Source organism: Amblyraja radiata, chromosome X (genome assembly GCF_010909765.2).
Source record: "Amblyraja radiata isolate CabotCenter1 chromosome X, sAmbRad1.1.pri, whole genome shotgun sequence".
In the NCBI taxonomy this organism is placed as follows: Eukaryota; Metazoa; Chordata; class Chondrichthyes; order Rajiformes; family Rajidae; genus Amblyraja; species Amblyraja radiata.
This window is the reverse complement of record NC_045999.1, coordinates 12249843-12270986: the sequence shown is the minus strand read 5'-3', so window position 1 is coordinate 12270986 and position 21144 is coordinate 12249843. Positions and strand designations below refer to the sequence as shown.

The following is a 21144-nucleotide window of genomic DNA, read 5'->3' as shown; positions in this document are numbered from 1 at the left end:
CTTCTCCTTAACGTTAATTATAGAATGAATCCAAAGATGCTATTCACAATGCAAAAGTGCTGAAGGGTCTCGACCTGAAACGTCACCTATCCATGTTCTCCAGAGTGCTGCCGGACCTACTGAGTTACTCCAGCAGTTTTTCACCAATGACTTCGATCTTTTACTGTTTTGAATTCATCCTCCAAACTACTTTTTACAAACTCTATGTGTCCAGTGCATGAAAGATTTCAATCTCCCGTGCTTATTAACATGTATATAGACACAAAGATTTTTTTCTTCCACGAGTAGTAGCTCTACTCAATAACCAAAAATCTGTAGCCTCCTTTTGCTCTGGTATTTTATTTAATTCACATGTTTAATCAGTAATGTTTTATTATTAATGTTTAATGTTTTATGTGTCATTCCTAACTGTCACTGTATGTCATGTTGTCACGTGTGGGCGGAGCACCAAGGCAAATTCCTTGTATGTGAATGCTAGGCCTATAAACATATTCATTCATTCAAAAAGCTGGAGTAACTCAGCGGGACAGGCAGCATCTCTGGAGAGAAGGAATGGGTGACATTTCAGATCGAGACATCTTCGGATCTCTGCAAGCGGCCTGTCCTGGTGAGTTACTCCAGCTTTTAGTGTCTATCTTCGGTTTAAACCAGCATGTACAGTTCCTTCTTACACACTACTTATTAACCTGTACCTATTATGTTCCTCGTGTTTTAATGAGCATTCTCTCCTAGGCTTTCATTAAGAGATTATAAACTATGTCAGCATGTGGGGTGTGGACGTTAGCTTCTGGCTCCAGCACACCAGTGATTATGTGCAGTCGTTACTATTAATAGAAGCACTATCACCTCAAGAAGTTGTTAACGTAGCAACACTATGTTATTGTGCTTCAAACTAAGTTCAAGTTACAAGTTACATTTATTGTCACATACACCAATTGGTGCAGTGAAATTTGAGTTACTATACAGCCACACAAATAAAATAAAAAGAACACAACACACGATAGAATTTAACATGAACATCCTCCACACAGTAGAATCAATGTTTCCCACTGTGAGGGAAGGCAGTAAAGTTCAGTCCTCTTCCTCTTTGTTCACCTGTGGTCGTGGCCTTTGTGCCCTCCGTAGTCGCCGCTACGGGCGGCCCGATGTTCAGGCCCTCTCGCCGGGATGATCGGAGCTCCGGCGTCGGAACGGAAGAACACCACTCGGGATTTGAATGTCGAATAAAACATGCACCATTCCTCTGGCCATTTTTTCAGTTGATCAACATCCAGTTGTGTCTTTAGACGACCTTCAACAGGGATTTATTTGTCACATGTGTATATTTACATATTTATACGTGGATGCGCCGCGTTGAATGTTTTGGTACCATTTTCCAAAGTCCTTCTTCACGCTCCACTGCCCACCAACTTTAAAGGCCGTACTAATCATGCCACCTACATTCTCATCCAAATTATCAACACACACGGCAAACAACAGGGGGACCAGCAGCAAGCCTTGAGTTAAACCATTTGTCACGGGCATCCAAAGACAACCCTCAAATACCATCTTCTGTTTCCAACCATCACGTTAATGATGCATCAAATTGGTTAACTCACTCTGATCCCATGAATCAATTTTGGAGATACTGTGCGGAAACGGGCCCTTCGGCTTATCGAGACCGCGCTGACCAGCGGTCCCCGCACATCAACACCATCCTACACACTAGGGACAATTTACATTTATAACAAGCCAATTAACCTACAAACCTGTACGTGTTTGGAGTGTGGGAGGAAACCGAAGATCTTGGAGAAAACCCATGTAGGTCACGGGGAGAACGTACAAACTCCATACAGACAGCACCCGCAGTCGGGATCGAACCCTGGTCTCCGGCGCTGTAAGGCGGCAACTCTACCTGCTGTGCCATCGTGCCACTGCAAATTCTTCTGAATCAGTCTACCATGTGGGACCCTGTCAAAACTCTTGCTAAAGTCCATGTGGACAATGTTGTCTAGCACCTAACCCTTGTTAATCCTCTGGGACATCTCATTCAAAAACTCTCAGATTTGTATGATCATTTCCCACAAACAAAGCCACGCTGAATATCCACAATCTATGACTCTGAAGCAAAACATCAGGTGCAGCAGAGATAATGCTTGGCAGAAGGTGGGACGGACAAGGAGTTTGCACAGAATATACGCACCAAGGAATAGTATCAAATCATGAAAAAGTTAAAATTAAAGGTTTTTCCATTGAATGCTGAAGGTATTCAGAATAAGAGGGATGAATATAACACAAGCTAATACAAATGAGTTTATGCCCTTCTGAGAAATTGTACACCAAGGTTAGAGGTCTACATTATTCAAGATATGTTTTATAGAATTAGACACAACACAGAGGAAAAGTGCTGGAGAAACTCAGCGGGTGCGGCAGCATCTATGGAGCGAAGGCTGCCGCACCCGCTAAGTTTCTCCAGCACTTTTGTCTACGTTCGATTTTCCAGCTTCTGCAGTTCCTTCTTAAACAGAGGAGTGGGGCGGTTATTAAAGGCACACAGTGTGGAAACAGGTGCCTGAACCGTTTGTATCCACACCGACCATCAAGCAGTCACCACTATTCCCCTTTTACTCCTTGCATACCCATCCACTCCACATACATCCCCCCCATTCCCCAACTGTCCTGCCGCCCACCTATAATCGGGGCATTTACAGCGGCCAATGTACTAAACAGCACTAACCATCGGGATGTGGGAATAAACCAGGATAAACCATCATGGTGAGAGGGAGATCCTGCAAACTCCACGGACACAGCACCCGGGGTCAGGATGAAAGCCAGCTTTTTGGCACTGTCAGCAACTGCATCAGCAATAAATAGGTATGTTGCAAAGCCTACCTGAAGCGTCGTTGAAGATCTGCTGCTGAGGGTGTGCGCGATTTTGGCGCCGTTTAGAGGGGGCGGGTTTAAAACGCGATTTTCTCTAAGCTGTTCCAATCGAAAATGTTCAGCCTAGTTAATTATTAACGAAAAATCGCTGGAAGACCCCGTCGCAAAAGCTATTATTAGGTTTAAAGGCCTTGAATAATAGTTATAGTAGTTTAAAAATCAATCTCTAAACCCGCGACCGCCAGCAACCGCAGGGTCTCATAAAGCAAATAGCAGAAGTTAGGTTGTATATTTTTACATTAAAAAGGGCTTCTAAAGATCCCTTTATACTAAGTTTAATATTGCGAGTAGCTCAATTTGGGCCCATTATATCGCGCAGTATTTTTCTCGGCATTTGGGGCACAAATCTACCGCAATGTGAACGTTCTAAACCAGCGCGTTCCACAGGGACCCACTGGAAAGCTGATTTAAATGGGCATTTATTTACAGCAATTGAACACTGAATTCCTTCCATTTGGCCTATAAATTAATGTAAATGAGATTTAAAAATCATGTTTTATTGTGAATTATTTGTGAATATTATTTGGACATTTAGGCTATTTAAAAATGTTAATCATTTATTAAGAAATGGATAGATGTTTAGATCTAGTAATTGAAGTCTGAAATTAGCTACAATTAGGTAACTAACTAATTATATGCTTTAATTTCAGGTCATCCAAGTAAGATTATTTTATATTTGTTTCAGAATGCTTCAATCTATGATAACTGAAAATTTCATTCAGTTCTCTTAATTTTTAAGAAAGTTATGGGCTTTTGACTGTTCACGATCACAGCTTTTTTGTTATGTCCATAGAAAATCAATAGGGAACAAGATGCTCATTTCCCAGTATGAAAATGGCCATAGCTTTTTAAATACTTGAGATATGAAAGTGAATTAGGTGTCAAATTAAACTTATTTTTATGCTTTATCTGATGGGATAAATTACAGACTTGATTTTTAAAATCTCAAAATTTTGTAACATTGCTACAATAAAGAACGTACATACCGAGAGATAATAGTGATGTGGAAATATACCAGACTGAGTTTAACTCAGAGATACAGCGTTGAAATAGACCCATCGGCCCACCGAGTCAACGCTGGCCAGTGATCACCCCGTACACTGGTTCTACCCTCGGCACCAGGAACAATTTACAGAAGCCAATTAACCTGCAAACCCGCACGGCTTTGGAATGTGGGAGAAAACCGGAGCACCCGGAGAAAACCCACCGGTCACAGGGAGAACGTACAAACTCCACACAGACAGTACCCATGGTCAGGATCGAACCCGTTTTTTTGGCGTTGCAAGTTAGCAATTCTACCTCTGCACCACCACGCCAAATGTCTGGGTGCAATTCTGCTGAGATGGTGGTGGGAGTGGATACTATAGGCCGGCACGATGGCGCAGCGGTAAAGTTGCTGCTTCACAGCGCCGGAGACCCGGGTTCGATCCCGACTACGGGTGCTGTCTGTATAGAGTTTATACATTCAACTTGTGACCGCGTGGGTTTTCTCCAAGATCTAGGGTTTCCTCCCACACTCCAAAGACGTACAGGTTTGTAGGTTAATTGGCTTGGTATAAATGTAAATTTCGCTGGCCGGTGCGGACACGATGGGCCGAAGGGCCTGTTTCCACGCTTTAATGTTCTTTACATAAGCCGTCGGAGCAGAAGCAGGCCATTCGGCCCATCAAGTCTCCTCCGCCATTCAATCATAGTTGATCTATCTTTCCCTCTCAACCACCTTTCTCCTGCTTCTCCCCATGACCCTCGACACCCTTACCGATCACGTATCTGCCAATCCCAAATTAAATTAAAAATACCCTAAGATGTGACCCCCACTGCCGTCTGCGGCAACGGATTCCACATTCTTTTCCTTTTGATGAAAAACTGAAAACAATCTTAGAGGGAGACCAGTTCAGGTCACGGGAATGATTGATGTCTGGACTCCATAGATTGAACTAAGGAAAGTTTACACAACGTACAGAAATTTAGATGGTTATGAACCGACTTGAAATGTCTTCAAGATGTTGAGGGAACCAGAGTCGATAAACCACTGCCACTCTTTCAGAATTTGAGACTGAAGGTCGGGGGTCATGTATGGAACCACTTCTAAATGGTAAGGAGGGAACAATTTCAAACTCCCTGGGGCAAAAGAAAGTGACATTGGGTCAATTTTCAATCTGAAATCTGAGACTGGAAGTGCATTTTGTTGTGAAATCCACTTTCACCCGATCAATCATCTAACAGTATAAATGATACAATACTTGCCAGACAATCTTCAGCTCCCCACAAGAAGTCTTTTCTTTTTAATGTCCCATTTGTTTGCAGGTCTCAAGCCAACTTTCACTCTGAATATCTTATCTCATTTAAACTAATTGGTTTGAGTTGCATTTTCACCAAATACTGGCAGCCAACCCAGCCATATCTAATCACGCTGTGATGAAAATGTACATTCCCTGCACCATGTTTAAACAGAGCAATTAACATTGCGTTCAGTTTCAGAACAAAACTGCAATGATTTTATCCGAGTTCTGATTTGAGACGGTTTACAAAACAAGGCATTGTTTTTGCGAGACGTTATGAGAATGAAATCGAATCAATCAAATTGTTCGCGGCTAATGAAGATTGATTGGCTTTTGCCAGTTAAGGTTTACATGCTACAATATGTACAATTCAGCTAAGAGAGAGATCAGATACAATTAAATGGCAAAAGGGAATCAAGAGTCTGAATTAGTGTCCATATCCTCCACAGATGCTGCCTGACCCACTAGATCGCGTGTAGATCGGATAGATGCACAGAGTCTCTTGCCCAGAGCAAGTGAATCGAGGACCAGAGGACATCGGTTTAAGGTGAAGGGGAAAGTTTTAATAAGAATCTGAGGGGTAACTTTTTCACACAAAGGATGGTGGGTGTATGGAACAAGCTGCCAGAGGAGGTAGTTGAGGCTGGGACTATCCAAAACAGTTCGACAGGTACATGGATAGGACAGGTTTGGAGGGATATGGACCAAACATGGGCAGGTGGGATTAGTGTAGCTGGGACATGTTGGCCGGTATGGGCGAGTTGGGCCGAAGGGCCTGTGTCCACACTGTATCACTCTATGTACTCCGTGTTTGTAAATGTGCTCTGTAATGTGGTACAGACACATGCTCCTTTTATCCATCTCCTGGTGGCACATCTGCTAGAGCTGCTGCCTCCAGCACTTTGTACGTATTTTTGCAAACCGGCTTCTGCAGTTCCTTGTGCAGAATGAATGAATGCTAATGTTCCAAATCACATAAATATTTAGGCCAAAATAGACAAATGGAGATGTGTTAATACAAACTCAGCTATAGGTTATTAAAAACAGAGCAGGCACAATATACAAGGGTTTAATATTGATGAGAAAGTTTGTTCAATAAATCTGCTCTTCCTGCATCCATCCAATATTATTCTTCGGAAAAATATTATTCCCCAGGGAATAATCTGTCCAAATGTCTTTTAAACAGAACAGGAAATTCCAAAGTCATTTGCCACCGTGGGCTGTTCAGGGAAATACGGTGTGGTCCTTAGCTAAAGATTAACTAACATTTCCCGAAAAAGTTAAACCATGGATTGCAATAATTCTTGGTGTCCCAATATAAGATTCAACCACTGTCACAGCAGTGGGATCGCAGATGGATTGTCTCAACCCTACAGCCCAGCAAAGCACCAAGAGGGAAATGTAAATGTGAACCTTGGATACAAGATCAACGTGTGGTGGCCTGGACACTTCTGGCTATTAAAGGTCACAAAGTGCTGGAGCAACTCAGCGGGACAGGCAGCATCTCCAGAGAAGTGTGTAGGAAGGAACTGCAGATGCCACTTTACACCCGAAGATAGACAAAAAATGCTGGAGTAACTCAGCGGGACAGGCAGCATCTCTGGAGAGAAGGAATAGGTGACACCCCTTCTTCAGTCTGATGAAGGGTCTCGACCCGAAACGTCACCCATTCCTTCTCTCCAGAGATGCTGCCTGTCCCGCTGAGTTACTCCAGCATTTTGTGCAGCATCTCTAGAGAACATGGATAGGTGATGTTTCGGGTCGAGACTCTTCTTCAGACTTTTAGCCATTTTAGCTGTTTGGGGATTTAGCCGTTGTGATGGCAGGGAAAGGTAACAATGAGTAGTGTCCTGGTTCTTCAGTGCAGAGCTTTGCAATGCATTCACGTGCTATAGCTACAAACAAAAAGGCACAGAATAGGAAGAAGGAAAGTTGTTCCTACAATTGCATTCCTTTAGGTAGGAGGCGAGGAGTTTCTCTAGTCAGTGGGTGGTGAATCTGTGGAATTCATTGCCACAGAAGGTCGTGGAGGCCAAGTCAATGGATATTTTTAAGACGGAGATAGATAGATTCTTGATTAGTACGGGTGTCAGGGTTATGGGGAGAAGGCAGGAGAATGGGGTTGAGAGGGAAATTATTGAATCGCGGAGTAGACCTGATGGGCCAAATGGTCTAATTCTGCTCCTATAACTTATGAACATGAATTTACATGATTATGGGGATGATAATATAACAAAGGATATTTCCAAAATTATCACCTCAAATCTTATTTCTCAATAGCTATTATTGATTGAAAACTGTCCGATATTTTCACATATTCCCGTCAATCCATTGCCCCCCAATAGAATGTCTTGCAAAGTGCTTGAGAGTGTTATCCAGTTGCATCAAACCCATTGTGTAGGAAGGAGCTGCAGATGCTGGTTTAAACTGAAGATAGACACAAAATGCTGGAGTAACTCACCGGGACAAGCAGCATCTCTGGATAGAAGGAATGGGTGACGTTTCGGGTCGAGACCTTTCTTTAGACAGAGAGTCAAGGGAGAGGGAGACACAGAGATAAGGAAGGGTAAGGTGTGAGAAAGGAGATCACGGACAATGTAGAATCCTTTCCACTCGTCACTTTAATTTCATGTTTCATGTATTTTGTGTTTTATGACTGTTGGCAGATCAATTTCACCAAGTAAAGTTCTGTCGTATCGTATTGTGTTGTATTGGTGGAGAGGAAATCTTTTCACTCACAGTTCGAGAATGAGGACGACATCGGTTTTGTTCTCGTAGACGTCGTGCAGGGTGATGACGTTGGGGTGCTGGATCTGCTGAAGGATGTTAACCTCGCGCTCGATCTCCTCACGTCTCACCCCTCTGCGGCTGGCCCGCACCTGCCGCTTCTTGATGAACTTGGCTGCAAATTCCACCCTGGCCCGTTTCTCATAGCACTTCCTCACGATGGCAAACTGCCCGCTGAGTGGTCAACATGACAAACAAAGTACCGTTAGTAACTAATATAACCTGATCAACGAAAGAAACATTTCAATAATAATAATATAGGCAGCACCATACTGTCACTTTCATTATAGACAATAGACAGTAGGTGCAGGAGGAGGCCATTCAGCCCTTCGAGCCAGCACCGCCATTCAATGTGGTCGTGGCTGATCATCCCCAATCAGTACCTCGTACCCGCCTTCTCCCCATAACCCCTGACTCTGCTATCTTTAAGATCCCTATCTAGCTCTCTCTTGAAAGTATCCAGAGAACCGGCCTCCACCACCCTCTGAGGCAGAGAATTCCACAGACTCACAACTCTCTGTGAGAAAAAGTGTTTCCTCGTCTCTGTTCTAAATGACTTTCCCCTTATTCTTAGGTAGACAAAAATGCTGGAGAAACTCAGCGGGTGCCGCAGCATCTATGGAGCGAAGGAAATAGGCAACGTTTCGGGCCGAAACCCTTCTTCAGACCCTTATTCTTAAACTGTGGCCCCTGGTTCTGGACTCCCCCAACATCGGGAACATGTTTCCTGCCTCTAGTGTGTCCAAACCCTTAATAATCTTATATGTTTCAATAAGATCCCCTCTTATCCTTCCAAACTCCAGAGTGTACAAGCCCAGCCGCTCCTTTCTCTCAGCATATGACAGTCCCGCAATCCTGGGAATTAACCTTGTAAACCTACGCTGCACTCCCTCAATAGCAAGAATGTCCTTCCTCAAATTAGGGGACCTCATTAGCAAATTAAACACTTTGTAGATGATAATAAATAGGAAGGAAGAGCACAGTAACTTCTCTGTAACAATGAGCAGGTCCACAATCACACAAAACACTTCCTGCTTCCTTCACAAATTACAAACCCTTCCTCTTCCTTCTCCAGAAAGTGACAATTCCCCCCGGTTATCTGGTCAATGGAAGCTGAGCACGTAGCTGTTTCCTCGTGTCTCCTCTCTACACGGACAAACAGGCTCAGTTACTCAATCAAACCCTATCTGTATTATGTGTGAGAAAGAACTGCAGATGCTCGATAAAATCGAAGGCAGACACACAAAATGCTGGTGTAACTCAGCGGTTGACGCAGCATCTATGGAGAGAAGGAATGGGTGATGTTTCGGGTCAAGACCCTTCTTCAGACTGGACACGCTAGAGGCAGGAAACATGTTCCCGATGTTGGGGGAGTCCAGAACCAGGGGCCACAGTTTAAGATTAAGGAGCAAGCCATTTAGAACGGAGACGAGGAAATACCTTTTCTCACAGAGAGTGGTGCGTCTGTGGAATTCTCTGCCTCAGAGGGCGGTGGAAATATGGAACGAGCTGCCACAGGAGGTTGTTGAGGCAGGTACTATCGCAACGTATGTGAAACATTTAGACAGGTACGTGGATAGGATACGTTTAGAGGGATTTGGGCCAAACACAGGCTGGTGGGACGAGTGTAGATGGGGCATGTTGGTCAGTGGGGGCAAGTTGGGCAGAAGGGCCTGTTCGGGTTTCGGCCCGAAACGTTGCCTATTTCCTTCGCTCCATAGATGCTGCTGTACCCGCTGAGTTTCTCCAGCACTTTTGTCTACCTTTAATTTTCCAGCAGCTGCAGTTCCTTCTTAAACACTTCTAGACAAACTATCCCTGTGCTGTGAAGATCACACAGATATTCACACATGGTGGCGCAGTGGTAGAGTTGCTGCTTACAGCGCTGGAGACCCGGGTTCCATCCCGACTAAGGGTGACAATAAGCAATAGACAATAGGTGCAGGAGTAGGCCGTTCGGCCCTTCGAGGCAGCACCACCATTGTCCGTATGGAGTTTGTACGTTCTCCCTGTGACCGCGTGTGTTTACTCCGAGATCTTCGGTTTCCTCCCACTCTCCAAAGACGTACAGATTTGTAGGTTGATTGGCTTGGTGTATGTGTAAATTACCCCTAGTGTGTGTAGGATAGTGTTATTGTGTGGGGATCGCTGGTCGGAGCGGACCCAGCAGATCGAAATGTCTGTTTCTGCTGTATCTATAAACTAATCTATCAACCATGATGTTTGCATACAATCCTGCACCAGGAAGAGAGCCACTGCCTACTAATTTACAGAGAAATAGGCCCTTCGGCCCATCATATCTGGGTAACCATCAATCTCCTATTTTACACTAATCCTACATTCATTCCTTTATTTAATCTTCCCACATTCTCTTGAATTAACCAAACAACCACAGAAAGTCACCCATCCTTTTTCTCCAGGGATGCTGCCTGTCCCGCTGAGATACTCCAGCACTTTTTATCTATTTTCAGTACATCTATTCGGTATGTCTATCTCAGTTAATGATAAATTGGTTGTTAAAATGAAGACAAGCTACCTCATTGTAATGCCCTGTAAGTGCCCTGTCACCCTTCATGCCTGTTAAAATAACAAAGGGATGGACCAACCCTTGTTCCAAAGCCGTAGACACAAAAAGCTGGAGTAACTCAGCGGGTCAGGCAGCATTTCTAGAGAGAAGGAATGGGTGACATTTCGGGTCGAGACTCTTCTTCAGACCTCGACCCGAAACGTCACCCATTCCTTCTCTCCAGAGATGCTGCCTGTTCCGCTGAGTTACTCCAGATTTTTGAGTCTATTTCCGGTTTAAACCAGCATCTGCAGTTCCTTCCTACACCTGTTCCAAAGCCGTTGCTTTTTAACCTGATACCACTCTAACCTGCCAGTTTCCTGCATGTCCCAACCTCTGGGCTGAAAGATAATATGAGCAGAAGCTACACCTCAGACTGTTGAAGGATCCTGACCCAAACTGTCACCTCTCCACGTTCTCCAGTGATGCTGCCTGACCCGTTGAGTTACTGCAGCACTGCAGTGTCTTTCTTTGTCAACCAGCATCTGTCGTTCCTAGTTTCTACACTTAGACCGTTGAAACCAGTTTCATTGTGAACAAACAGGTGTGGGAATTCTTTCTGCTTACTGCAAAGAGATAGTTGGAAAAAAGTCTTTACCTATGTATCTGTTGACCAAGCACCTGTCACAACCCATATAGAACCAGTGAAATCCCCACACGAAACGTCACCTATCCATGTTCTCCAGAGATGCTGCCTAACAGGCTGAGTTACTCCAGAGAGTTGTGAATTTGTGGAATTCCCTGCCACAGAGGGCAGTGGAGGCCAAATCACTGGATGGATTTAAGAGAGAGTTAGATAGAGCTCTAGGGGCTAGTGGAGTCAAGGGATATGGGGAGAAGGCAGGCATGAGTTATTTATTGGGGACGATCAGCCATGATCACAATGAATGGCGGTGCTGGCTCGAAGGGCCGAATGGCCTCCTCCTGCACCTATTTTCCATGTTTCTACGGAAGATCGACACAAAAATGCTGGAGTAAATCTGGAGAATCTCTGTAGAAAAGGTACAGGCGACATTTTGGGTCGAGACCCTTCTTCAGACTGAGAGTCAGGGGACAGGGAAATTAGAGATATAGACAGTAAATAGAAAAAATAAATGAAAGATATGCAAAAGGCAACAATGATCAAGGAGAGGTGGAGCCCACAATGGTCCATTGTTGGCTGTGGGGTGGATGATAACGAGTTACACAGACAGTGAAACAACAGGATGACAATGAAACTAGTACGCCAACTAATGTGGGGGAGGAGCGGGGAGAGAGAGAGGGAATGAAAGGGTTACTTGAAGTTAGGGAAATCAATATTCATACCACTGGGGTGGAAGCTGCCCAAGTGAAATATGAGGTGCTGTTCCTTCAATTTGCTAATCAACAATGTACTAATCAAGAAACGATCCACCTCTGCCTCATTGAAACATATAAGTTTGTTAAGGGCTTGGACACACTAGTGGCAGGAAACATGTTCCCGATGCCGGGGGAGTCCAGAACCAGGGGCCACAGTTTAAGAATAAGGAGTAAGCCATTTAGAACGGAGATGAGGAAACACTTTTTCTCACAGAGAGTGGTGAGTCTGTGGTATTCTCTGCCTCAGAAGGCGGTGGAGGCAGGTTCTCTGAATGCTTTCAAGAGAGAGCTAGATAAGGCTCTTAAAAATAGCGGAGTCAGGGGATCTGGGGAGAAGGCAGGAACGGGGTACTGATTGGGGATGATCAGCCATGATCACATTGAATGGCGGTGCTGGCTCGAAGGGCCAAATGTCCTACTCCTGCACCTATTGTCTGTTGACATGGCCTCCACAGCCCTCTGTGGCAATGAGTTCCACGGATTAACTACCCTTCCGGAAACATTCTTTTTAAGCTGATCGGAGTGTTAAGGCAAAGCCTCACCCAGTGAGAGAGAGAAGTCTGCTGTGGGCAATAGCATTCTTGTTGCGCTAATCAACGTGTTAAACAACGGGCAGCATAAAGCATGCGTCTCAAACAGCTCCACACAGCTGCCTCCTCCTCCTCACTCTAGCTGCATAAAGTTTAAATACCTGAATGCAAGGCGTTGCCAAATGCTCCTTGCCTGATCCTACCCCCTATATCCTCATTCCATGAATGAATCACATACAAACAGGGCGAAGGCCGTGCACTATCAAATTAATCAATTTCCCTCCTGGGATAAATAAAGTTCTATCGTATCGTATTAACCCGCAGACCTGTGGGGTTTGGAGTGTGGGAGGGAACCAGAGCACCTGGAGCAAACCCACGCGGTCACAAGGAGAACGTACAAACTCCATACAGCCAGCACCTGTAGTCAGGATCGAACCTGTGTCTCCGGCTCTGTAATGGGCATCAACACTATCATTTCGCCACCGTGCTGCCCCAATAAATAAATTGTAGTAAATAAGTGTGCGTGTGTGTGTGTGTAGACAAAAATGCTGGAGAAAGGAATAGGTGAAGTTTCGGGTCAAAACCCTTCTTCAAAGATGCCACCTATTCCTTTTCTCCAGAGATGCTGCCTGGTCCACAGAGTTACTCCAGCATTTTGTGTCTGTTTAAAAAGTATCTACCTTCTGTGTAAACCAGTAAATGCAGTTCACAAGTTAAAGGTGTAGAATGAGGCTATTCGGCCCATCACTCCAAAGACGTGCAGGTTTGTAGGTTAATTGGCTTGGTATAGAAAATGTCAATTGTCCGTAGTATGTGTAGCATAGTGTTGGTGTGCGGGGATCGCTGGTCAGCGCCCGGACTCGGTGGGCCGAAGAGCCTGTTTCCGCGCTGTATCTCTAAACTAAACTAAACTTACGCTGTCAAATTTAGTTCTGCATTTTAACCAAGAAAAAGCCTTGTTTTGCCGTTGGACATTTTTGTCGCAGCTGATGTTTTTACAAGCTGCAGGCAGCAGATCAGACACACGCCAGATCCACGGCCATAATGTTGTTTAAACAAGTTTCCTCAAACGTTTCTAAATCCAACATCGTTTCTTTGTGTGGCTGCCAAGAATAAAAACAGAACTTGTACCTTTGCCAAGTTAACTGCATGTTAGCCATGGTAGACCAGTATTAACCCGAGAGTAATGAGAATTACTTGGCAAGCGTGGCTTGCTTCATAAACATTGGTTTTCACATCACAAGTGCATTAATGCAATCTAGCAAGCACAACCTTGTTAAGTTTCAAGATAGTAGGTTTCCCCACTGCATTTTTAATAATATCGTTCTTTGCCCTTATCCAGAAAGAAACATAGAAAATAGATGGAGTAGGCCATTCGGCCCTTCGAGCCAGCACCACCATTCAATATGATCATGGCTGATCATCCAAAATCAGTACCCCGTTCCTGCTTTTGCCACATATCCCTTGATTCGATTAGCCCTAAGAACTACAGTGTATATAACTCTCTCTTGAAAACATCCAGTGAATTGGCCTCCACTGCCTTCTGTGGCAGAGAATTCCACAGATTCACAACTTTGGGTGAAAAAGTCTTTCCTCATCTCAGTCCTAAATGGCCTATGTCTTATTCTTAAACTGTGACCCCTGGTTTTGGACTCCTCCAACATGGGGATCATTTTTCCTGCATTTCGCCAGTCCAATCCCTTAAGAATTGTATATGTTTCTATAAGATATCCTCTCATCCTTCTAAATTCCAGTGAATACAAGCCCAGTTGACTCATTCTTTCATCATATAACAGTCCCGCCAACCCGGGAATTAACCTGATGAACCTACGCTGCACTCCTTCAATAGCAGATTGTCATCCTATAAACTGCTTAGGCTGTTTAAGGGCCTGGCTGCCTAATTTAATAAATAGATTATATAATTAAAACTTCGGTGAAGTATTAAAAAATACAAATTTTTAAACTTTTTAAGAGATGCCAATGTCATAGTCACAAAATAAGCACTGGCTTTCCCTACCATTGAATCGGAACGAGAGAGAGAGTGGATGTGGAGAGGATGTTTCCACTAGTGAGAAAGCCTAAGTCCAGAGGGCACGGAATAAAAGGCCGTACCTTTAGAATGGAGACGAGGAGGAATATCTTTAGCCAGAGGGTGGCGAGTACGTGGAATTCATTGCCGCGGCGGATGTTGAGGCTTAAAGGCCTGTCCCACGAGCATGCGACTCCATGCGGCAAGCGTGACCTAACGTTGTCGTTTGAGCCGTACGGCCTCGCAGGGCCGTCCCACTTTGATCGCCGGAGCCATATGGAGTTGTGTAGAGCTGGTCCCGACATTGCGCGGGGCTCCGAAAAACTGACTGTGTTCAAAAATTCTAAAGGCTAAAGGGATCAGGGGGTATGGAGAGAAGGCAGGTACAGGATACTGAGTTGGATGATCACCCATGATCATATTGAATGGCGGTGCAGGCTCGAAGGGCCGAATGGCCCGCAGCCGCCTCGACGCCATGCGCGAACTTCCCGCGGACTTCGCTCGAACTTCACGTCACTCACTCGACCTCCACGCGGCCCCTGCTTCCGGTTTGGTCGCGCTCGCCGCATGCTGGTGGGACTGGCCCTGTACGGGGATCACTCGACCTCCGCGCGGCCCCCGCTTCCGGTTTGATCGCGCTTGCCGCATGCAGGTCGCAAGCTCGTGGGACAGGCCCTTAAGTCAGTGGGTATTTTTAAAGCGGAGATCGACAGGTTTTTGATTAGTACGGGCATCAGGGGTTATTAGGAGAAGGCAGGAGAAGGGGAGTGAGAGGGAGAGATAGATCAGCCATGATTTTAATGGCGGAATAGACTTGATGGGCCGAATGGCCTAATTCTACACCTGGAACTTATGAACATGTTATGAGGAGCATAGAAACATAGAAAATAGGTGCAGGAGTAGGCCATTCGGCCCTTCGAGCCTGCACCGCCATTCAATATGATCATGGCTGATCATCCAACTCAGTATCCTGTACCTGCCTTCTCTCCATACCCCCTGATCCCTTTAGCCACAAGGGCCACATCTAACTCCCTCTTATATATAGCCAATGAACTGGCCTCAACTACATTCTGCGGGAGAGAATTCCAGAGATTCACCACTCTCTGTGTGAAAAAAGTTTTCCTCATCTCGGTCATAAAAGATTTCCCCCTTATCCTTAAACTGTGAACCCTTGTTCTGGACTTCCCCAACATCGGGAACAATCTTCCTGCATCTAGCCTGTCCAACCCCTTAAGAATTTTGTAAGTTTCTATAAGATCCCCCCTCAATCTTCTAAATTCTAGCGAGTACAAACCGAGTCTATCCAGTCTTTCTTCATATGAAAGTCCTGACATCCCAGGAATCAGTCTGGTGAACCTTCTCTGTACTCCCTCTATGGCAAGAATGTCTTTCCTCAGATTAGGAGACCAAAACTGTACGCAATACTCCAGGTGTGGTCTCACCAAGACCCTGTACAACTGCAGTAGAGCCTCCCTGCTCCTATACTCAAATCCTTTTGCTATGAATGCTAACATACCATTCGCCTTTTTCACTGCCTGCTGCACCTGCATGCCTACTTTTAATGACTGGTGTACCATGACCCCCAGGTCTCGTTGCATCTCCCCCTTTCCTAATCAGCCACCATTCAGATAATAATCTACTTTCCTGTTTTTGCCACCAAAGTGGATAACCTCACATTTATCCACATTATACTGCATCTGCCATGCATTTGCCCACTCACCCAGCCTATCCAAGTCACCTTGCAGCCTCCTAGCATCCTCCTCACAGCTAACACTGCCCCCCAGCTTCGTGTCATCCGCAAACTTGGAGATGTTGCATTCAATTCCCTCGTCCAAATCATTAATATATATCGTAAATAGCTGGGGTCCCAGAACTGAGCCTTGCGGTACCCCACTAGTCACTGCCTGCCATTGTGAAAAGGACCCGTCAGGTGAATGGGGCTAAAAGTAAAAGATAGATCATGCTCCTATGTCTTACAACGTTGGTTCAGTGGCAATATTCTATCCCAATCTTGGATAGTTGTTTAAAAATGCAAACAAGCATGGAAAGTATTAAGGGCCTGTCTCACTTACGCAATTTGTTTGGCGACTGCCGGCACCCGTCATAGACGCAGCAGGTCGCCGAAAAATGTCAACATGTTGAAAATCCAGCGGTGACCAGAGAAAGGTACGACTCTTTGGGCAACTACTCACGACCATACGGGCGTCACCCTGCGACCACGGGCGCAAGATCACACAAACCAATCTTCTTTCCCTTGAAGTTAGACAAAATTGCTGGAGAAACTCAGCGGGTGCGGCAGCATCTATGGAGCGAAGGAAATAGGCAACGTTTCGTCCCGAAACGTTGCCCATTTCCTTCGCTCCATAGATGTTGCCGCACCCGCTGAGTTTCTCTAGCAATTTTGTCTACCTTCGATTCTCCAGCATCTGCAGTTCCTTCTTGAACCTTCATTCCCTTGACTTCATTTACACTTCACGCTGCCTCGGCAAGGCCAGCAGCAGAATCAATGACCAGTCTCACCCTTTACTGGACTTTATCTTACAGTAAACGTTATTCCCTCTATCGTATATCTGTACACTGTGGGCGGCTCGATTGTAAGCATGTACAGTCTTTCTGCTGACTGGATAGCACACAACAATACCTGGTTACACATGACAATAAACTAGAATTTGACCATATGCTTAGACTTTGATGTACCGCGGAACTTGACTGCACGCATGACCAGATATCTTTGCGCATGGCTCAGATGCAATCCTCCCTTACATAAACCTACTATGATGATTGTTCTTCAAAGGTACTGTTAGAACTATCTGCATCTTGGTGAAAGGAACAATGTAAGTGAGGGTTCTAAATGTCCAGCAGAAAATGATCACATCATATTGTTACACAGGCTTCACGCCTCCGTTTTCAGCCTCTCTGCCTCAGTGGTGGGAGAGTGGAGTGTGGTTCACAGAGCAACAGTCTTCTGAGTTTGCCAGACTCGTTTCAGCAAACATGCCACCACCCCTGGCCAAAGCCCCAGAGATACCATCCGCCAGACTCTCTGCTTCTGCCCAACATTGAGACCCAGCGTCAAATGGTTAACATCTCTTCAAGTGAGGAAAAAGTCAACGTTAAAATCTTTAGTGTAGGAAGGAACTGCAGATGCTGGTTTACACCGAAGATAGACACAAAATGCTGGAGTACCTCAGCAGGACAGGCAGCATCTCTGGAGAGAAGGAATGGGTGACATTTCGGGTCGAGACCCTTACGGGTTTCGACCCGAAACGTCACCCATTCCTTCTCTCCAGAGATGCTGCCTGTCCCATTGAGTTACTCCAGCATTTTGTGTCTACCTTCGATTTAAACCAGCATCTGCAGTTCTTAACCTTTCTTCACATTACCCAAAACGTCACCCATTCCTTCTATCCTGCCTGTCCCGTTGAGTTACTCCAGCATTTTGTGTCTATCTTCGGTGTAAACCAGCATCTGCAGTTCCTTCTTACACATTTCACCTGCTGTTGCGGATAGCACGCATCCTTCCACATAAACGTATGAGGAAATCAGCAAGCCCTGACGACGCATATCATCCAGTCAATGGTGAAGTTTTACATCTCCGCTCTCTCCCTCTCACCATTAAATTATTTTTTCATACATACATGCACTGTTAATTTACAAATTTTCCCCACACGCTTGGTCTAATACCAATTTAGTTTGCTTTTGAAGGGATCTGTAGATCGTGGAAGCCATTTATAACCATGAATCGATCGATCGATCGATCTTCCCAACAGATCACAGGGAAGGTTTCTTCACTAACTGGGTCATGAAGAAAAATGGGCCCCTGCATTTTTTAATTAAGAAGTTTCTTTAAGCGATTAGTCATCCAAAGCCGATGATGGCTCATTACCCACATTACACAGTCGTCACACATTATTAACCTCAAACAAAGAAATTGCTTTTAACCCAGTCAGGCAACACCAGCGTGGAAAGACACCACGCGCTGGAGTAACTCAGCGGCTCAGGCAGCATCTCTGGAGAAAAGAAATAGGCGACGTTTCGGGTCGAGACCCTTCTTCAGACACCAGCTGACTGACCAACCTCTCCTGCAGCTGCCATGGCCAAAGAAATCAATCTCAGCAAAAATATTTTCGTGATAGTAACATAGAAAATAGGTGCAGGAGTAGAGGCCATTCGGCCCTTCGAGCCTGCACCACCATTCAATATGATCATGGCTGATCATCCAACTCAGTATCCTGTACCTGCCTTCTCTCCATACCCCCTGATCCCTTTAGCCACAAGGACCACATCTAACTCCCTCTTAAATATAGCAAATGAACTGGCCTCAACCTCCTTCTGTGGCAGAGAATTCCACAGATTGACCACTCTCTGTGTGTAAAATGTTTTTCTCATCTCGGTCCTAAAAGACTTCCCCCTTATCCTTAAACTGTGACCCCTTATCCTTAAACTGTGAATTGTGATGAAGTTCTCAAAGTACAGAATTCCATTTACATGATAAATTTCTGAATACATTGAATGGAGAGGGAGAGGAGCGATAATATGTTCACCACCGAATTATCTTCCAAGATTAACTGCAAAGAAAATCAATGAGATTCCTTCCAGCTGATCAACTAGATCGACTGATCTAGCTTCCTCGTAGCCGATCAAGTGGAAGGAATCTCATTGATTTGCTTTGCAGTAAATCTCGGAAAATTTGTCTTGAAAAAGTATCATTAATAGTGATACACCTGCCAGTTACACGTCACTCAAGAGTCAAGATTGTTTGCTTGTCATATTCACCAAGAATGGAACGGTAAAATGATTACTTGTTGCATCCTTACAACCACACAATAAATAATCAATAAATGAACAAATTATATCATAACCCTCGTAACCAGGCATAAGAATGCAAACAGACCACAATCTGATCATGACCTGCATGTGTTGACTTGTTACAAAGATGCAGAAATATAGACATGCTAGACTGCACATCTGAAAATTCATCTAACTGAGAAAAGATATTTGAAGATGGGGGTCTCGACCTAAAACGTCACCCATTCCTTCTATACAATACAATACAATTCAATTTATTGTCATTTGGACCCCTTGAGGTCCAAACGAAATGCCGTTTCTGCAGCCATACATTACAAACAAATAGACCCAAGACACAACATAATTTACATAAACATCCATCACATTGCTGTGATGGAAGGCCAAAAAAACTTATCTCTCCACTGCACTCTCCCCCCCGATGTCAGTCAAAGTCAAAGTCAAAGCCCCCGGCGGGCGATGGCGATTGTCCCGTGGCCATTAAAGCCACGCCGGGTGATGCAAGGTTGCACACCGGGTCTTGGTGTTAGAGCCCCCGGCGCGCGCTCGCAGAGACCCGCCGCCATTCCAAGCCGCGCGGGGCGGTGCTGTAAGGCCCCGCTCCAGGAGCTCTTCAACCCCGCAACTCGGGCGGGAGAAGTCGCCGTTGCGGAAGCCCCGAAAAGCGGTCTCCCCCCAGGGACCCGCGGGCTCCCGGTGCCGCCCGCCAGACCCGCAGTTGCAGCCACCGAATCTCCGGGGGTCGGGTCGCAGCAGCGTCCACCACCGCTCCACCCGCTCTGGACTCGGCCAGCTCCGCGACGGTGAGGCTCCAAAGATGCTGCCTGCCCCGCTGAGTTACTCCAGATATTTGTATCTATCTTCAGAAAAGATGCTGGAAAGGGTACAGAGAAGATTTACAAGGATGTTGCCAAGGCTAGAACTGTAGAGGGAGGTTGAGTAGGCTGGGTCTCTATTCCTTGGAGCGAAGGAGGATGAGGGGGTGATCTTATCAAGGTGTATAAAATCATGAGAGGAATAGATCGGGTAGATGCACAGAGTCTCTTGCCCAGAGTTGGGGAATCGAGGACCAGAGGACACAGGTTTAACAGGAGAAGGGGAAAAGATTTAATAGGAATCTGAGGCGTAACTTTTTCACACAAAGGGTGGAGGGTGTATGGAACCAGCTGCCAGAGGAGGTAGTTCAGGCAGAGACTATCCCAACATTTAAGAAATAGTTAGACAGGTACATGGATAGCCCAGGTTTGTAGGGAAGTGAGCCAAACGCGGGCAGGTGAAACATGTTGGCCAGTGTGGGCAAGTTGGGCCGAAGGGCCTGTTTCCACACTGTAGTTAGTCGTTAGTTTAATCCACTGATGCGAGCTGGTTTACTCAGGGGTATTTGGATCCAAAGCCTTCAGTCCTCATCTCCTGCTGATGTACACACCATGGTGACTCAGGACACTGAACTCCAAGCAATGCTCGCAGTCATTCACACATCTCCAATTGCTCCTTGTTTTTGGTGCTTCCCAATTTAGAACGGGTCCACCAATGACATAATAACTCCGACAATAACCCCACCTCAGGAGTTTTCCCTGATTCGAACTCGGAGATTTACGGTAATGGCCACTCGTCGGTACTCAGGGCTCTCGTGGACATTTTTCATCATGATGAAAAATCTTCACGAGTCTTCCCGTGCTTACCTGCCGTTAGCGAGTCTTCCCGAGTACCTGCTGTTAGCGCTAAGAGACGTCCCCGAGCTCCGATGTACCCGCTACGTTCATTATCCGTGCTTACCACGAGTTAGATTTTTTTTAAACTCGGGACAACTCTTGGAATGAACTCGCACCGTGGGACAGGGCTATTATCCAGAAATCCAGGTTCAACATGCTCTAGGGAGTTTAC

General features: G+C 45.4%; 1 protein-coding gene across 2 annotated transcripts in view; it reads right to left on the bottom strand.

Moving 5' to 3' along the window:
- The window catches only part of dapk2 (death associated protein kinase 2), a 131164-nt gene that overhangs the window by 52140 nt on the left and 57880 nt on the right, over positions 1 to 21144 (bottom strand). For both annotated transcript variants that reach the window (XM_033015034.1, XM_033015033.1), the window contains exon 3: positions 7944 to 8165. In XM_033015034.1, coding sequence (XP_032870925.1) covers positions 7944 to 8165 — 222 coding nt within the window. The remainder of the gene's footprint in view (positions 1 to 7943; positions 8166 to 21144) is intronic.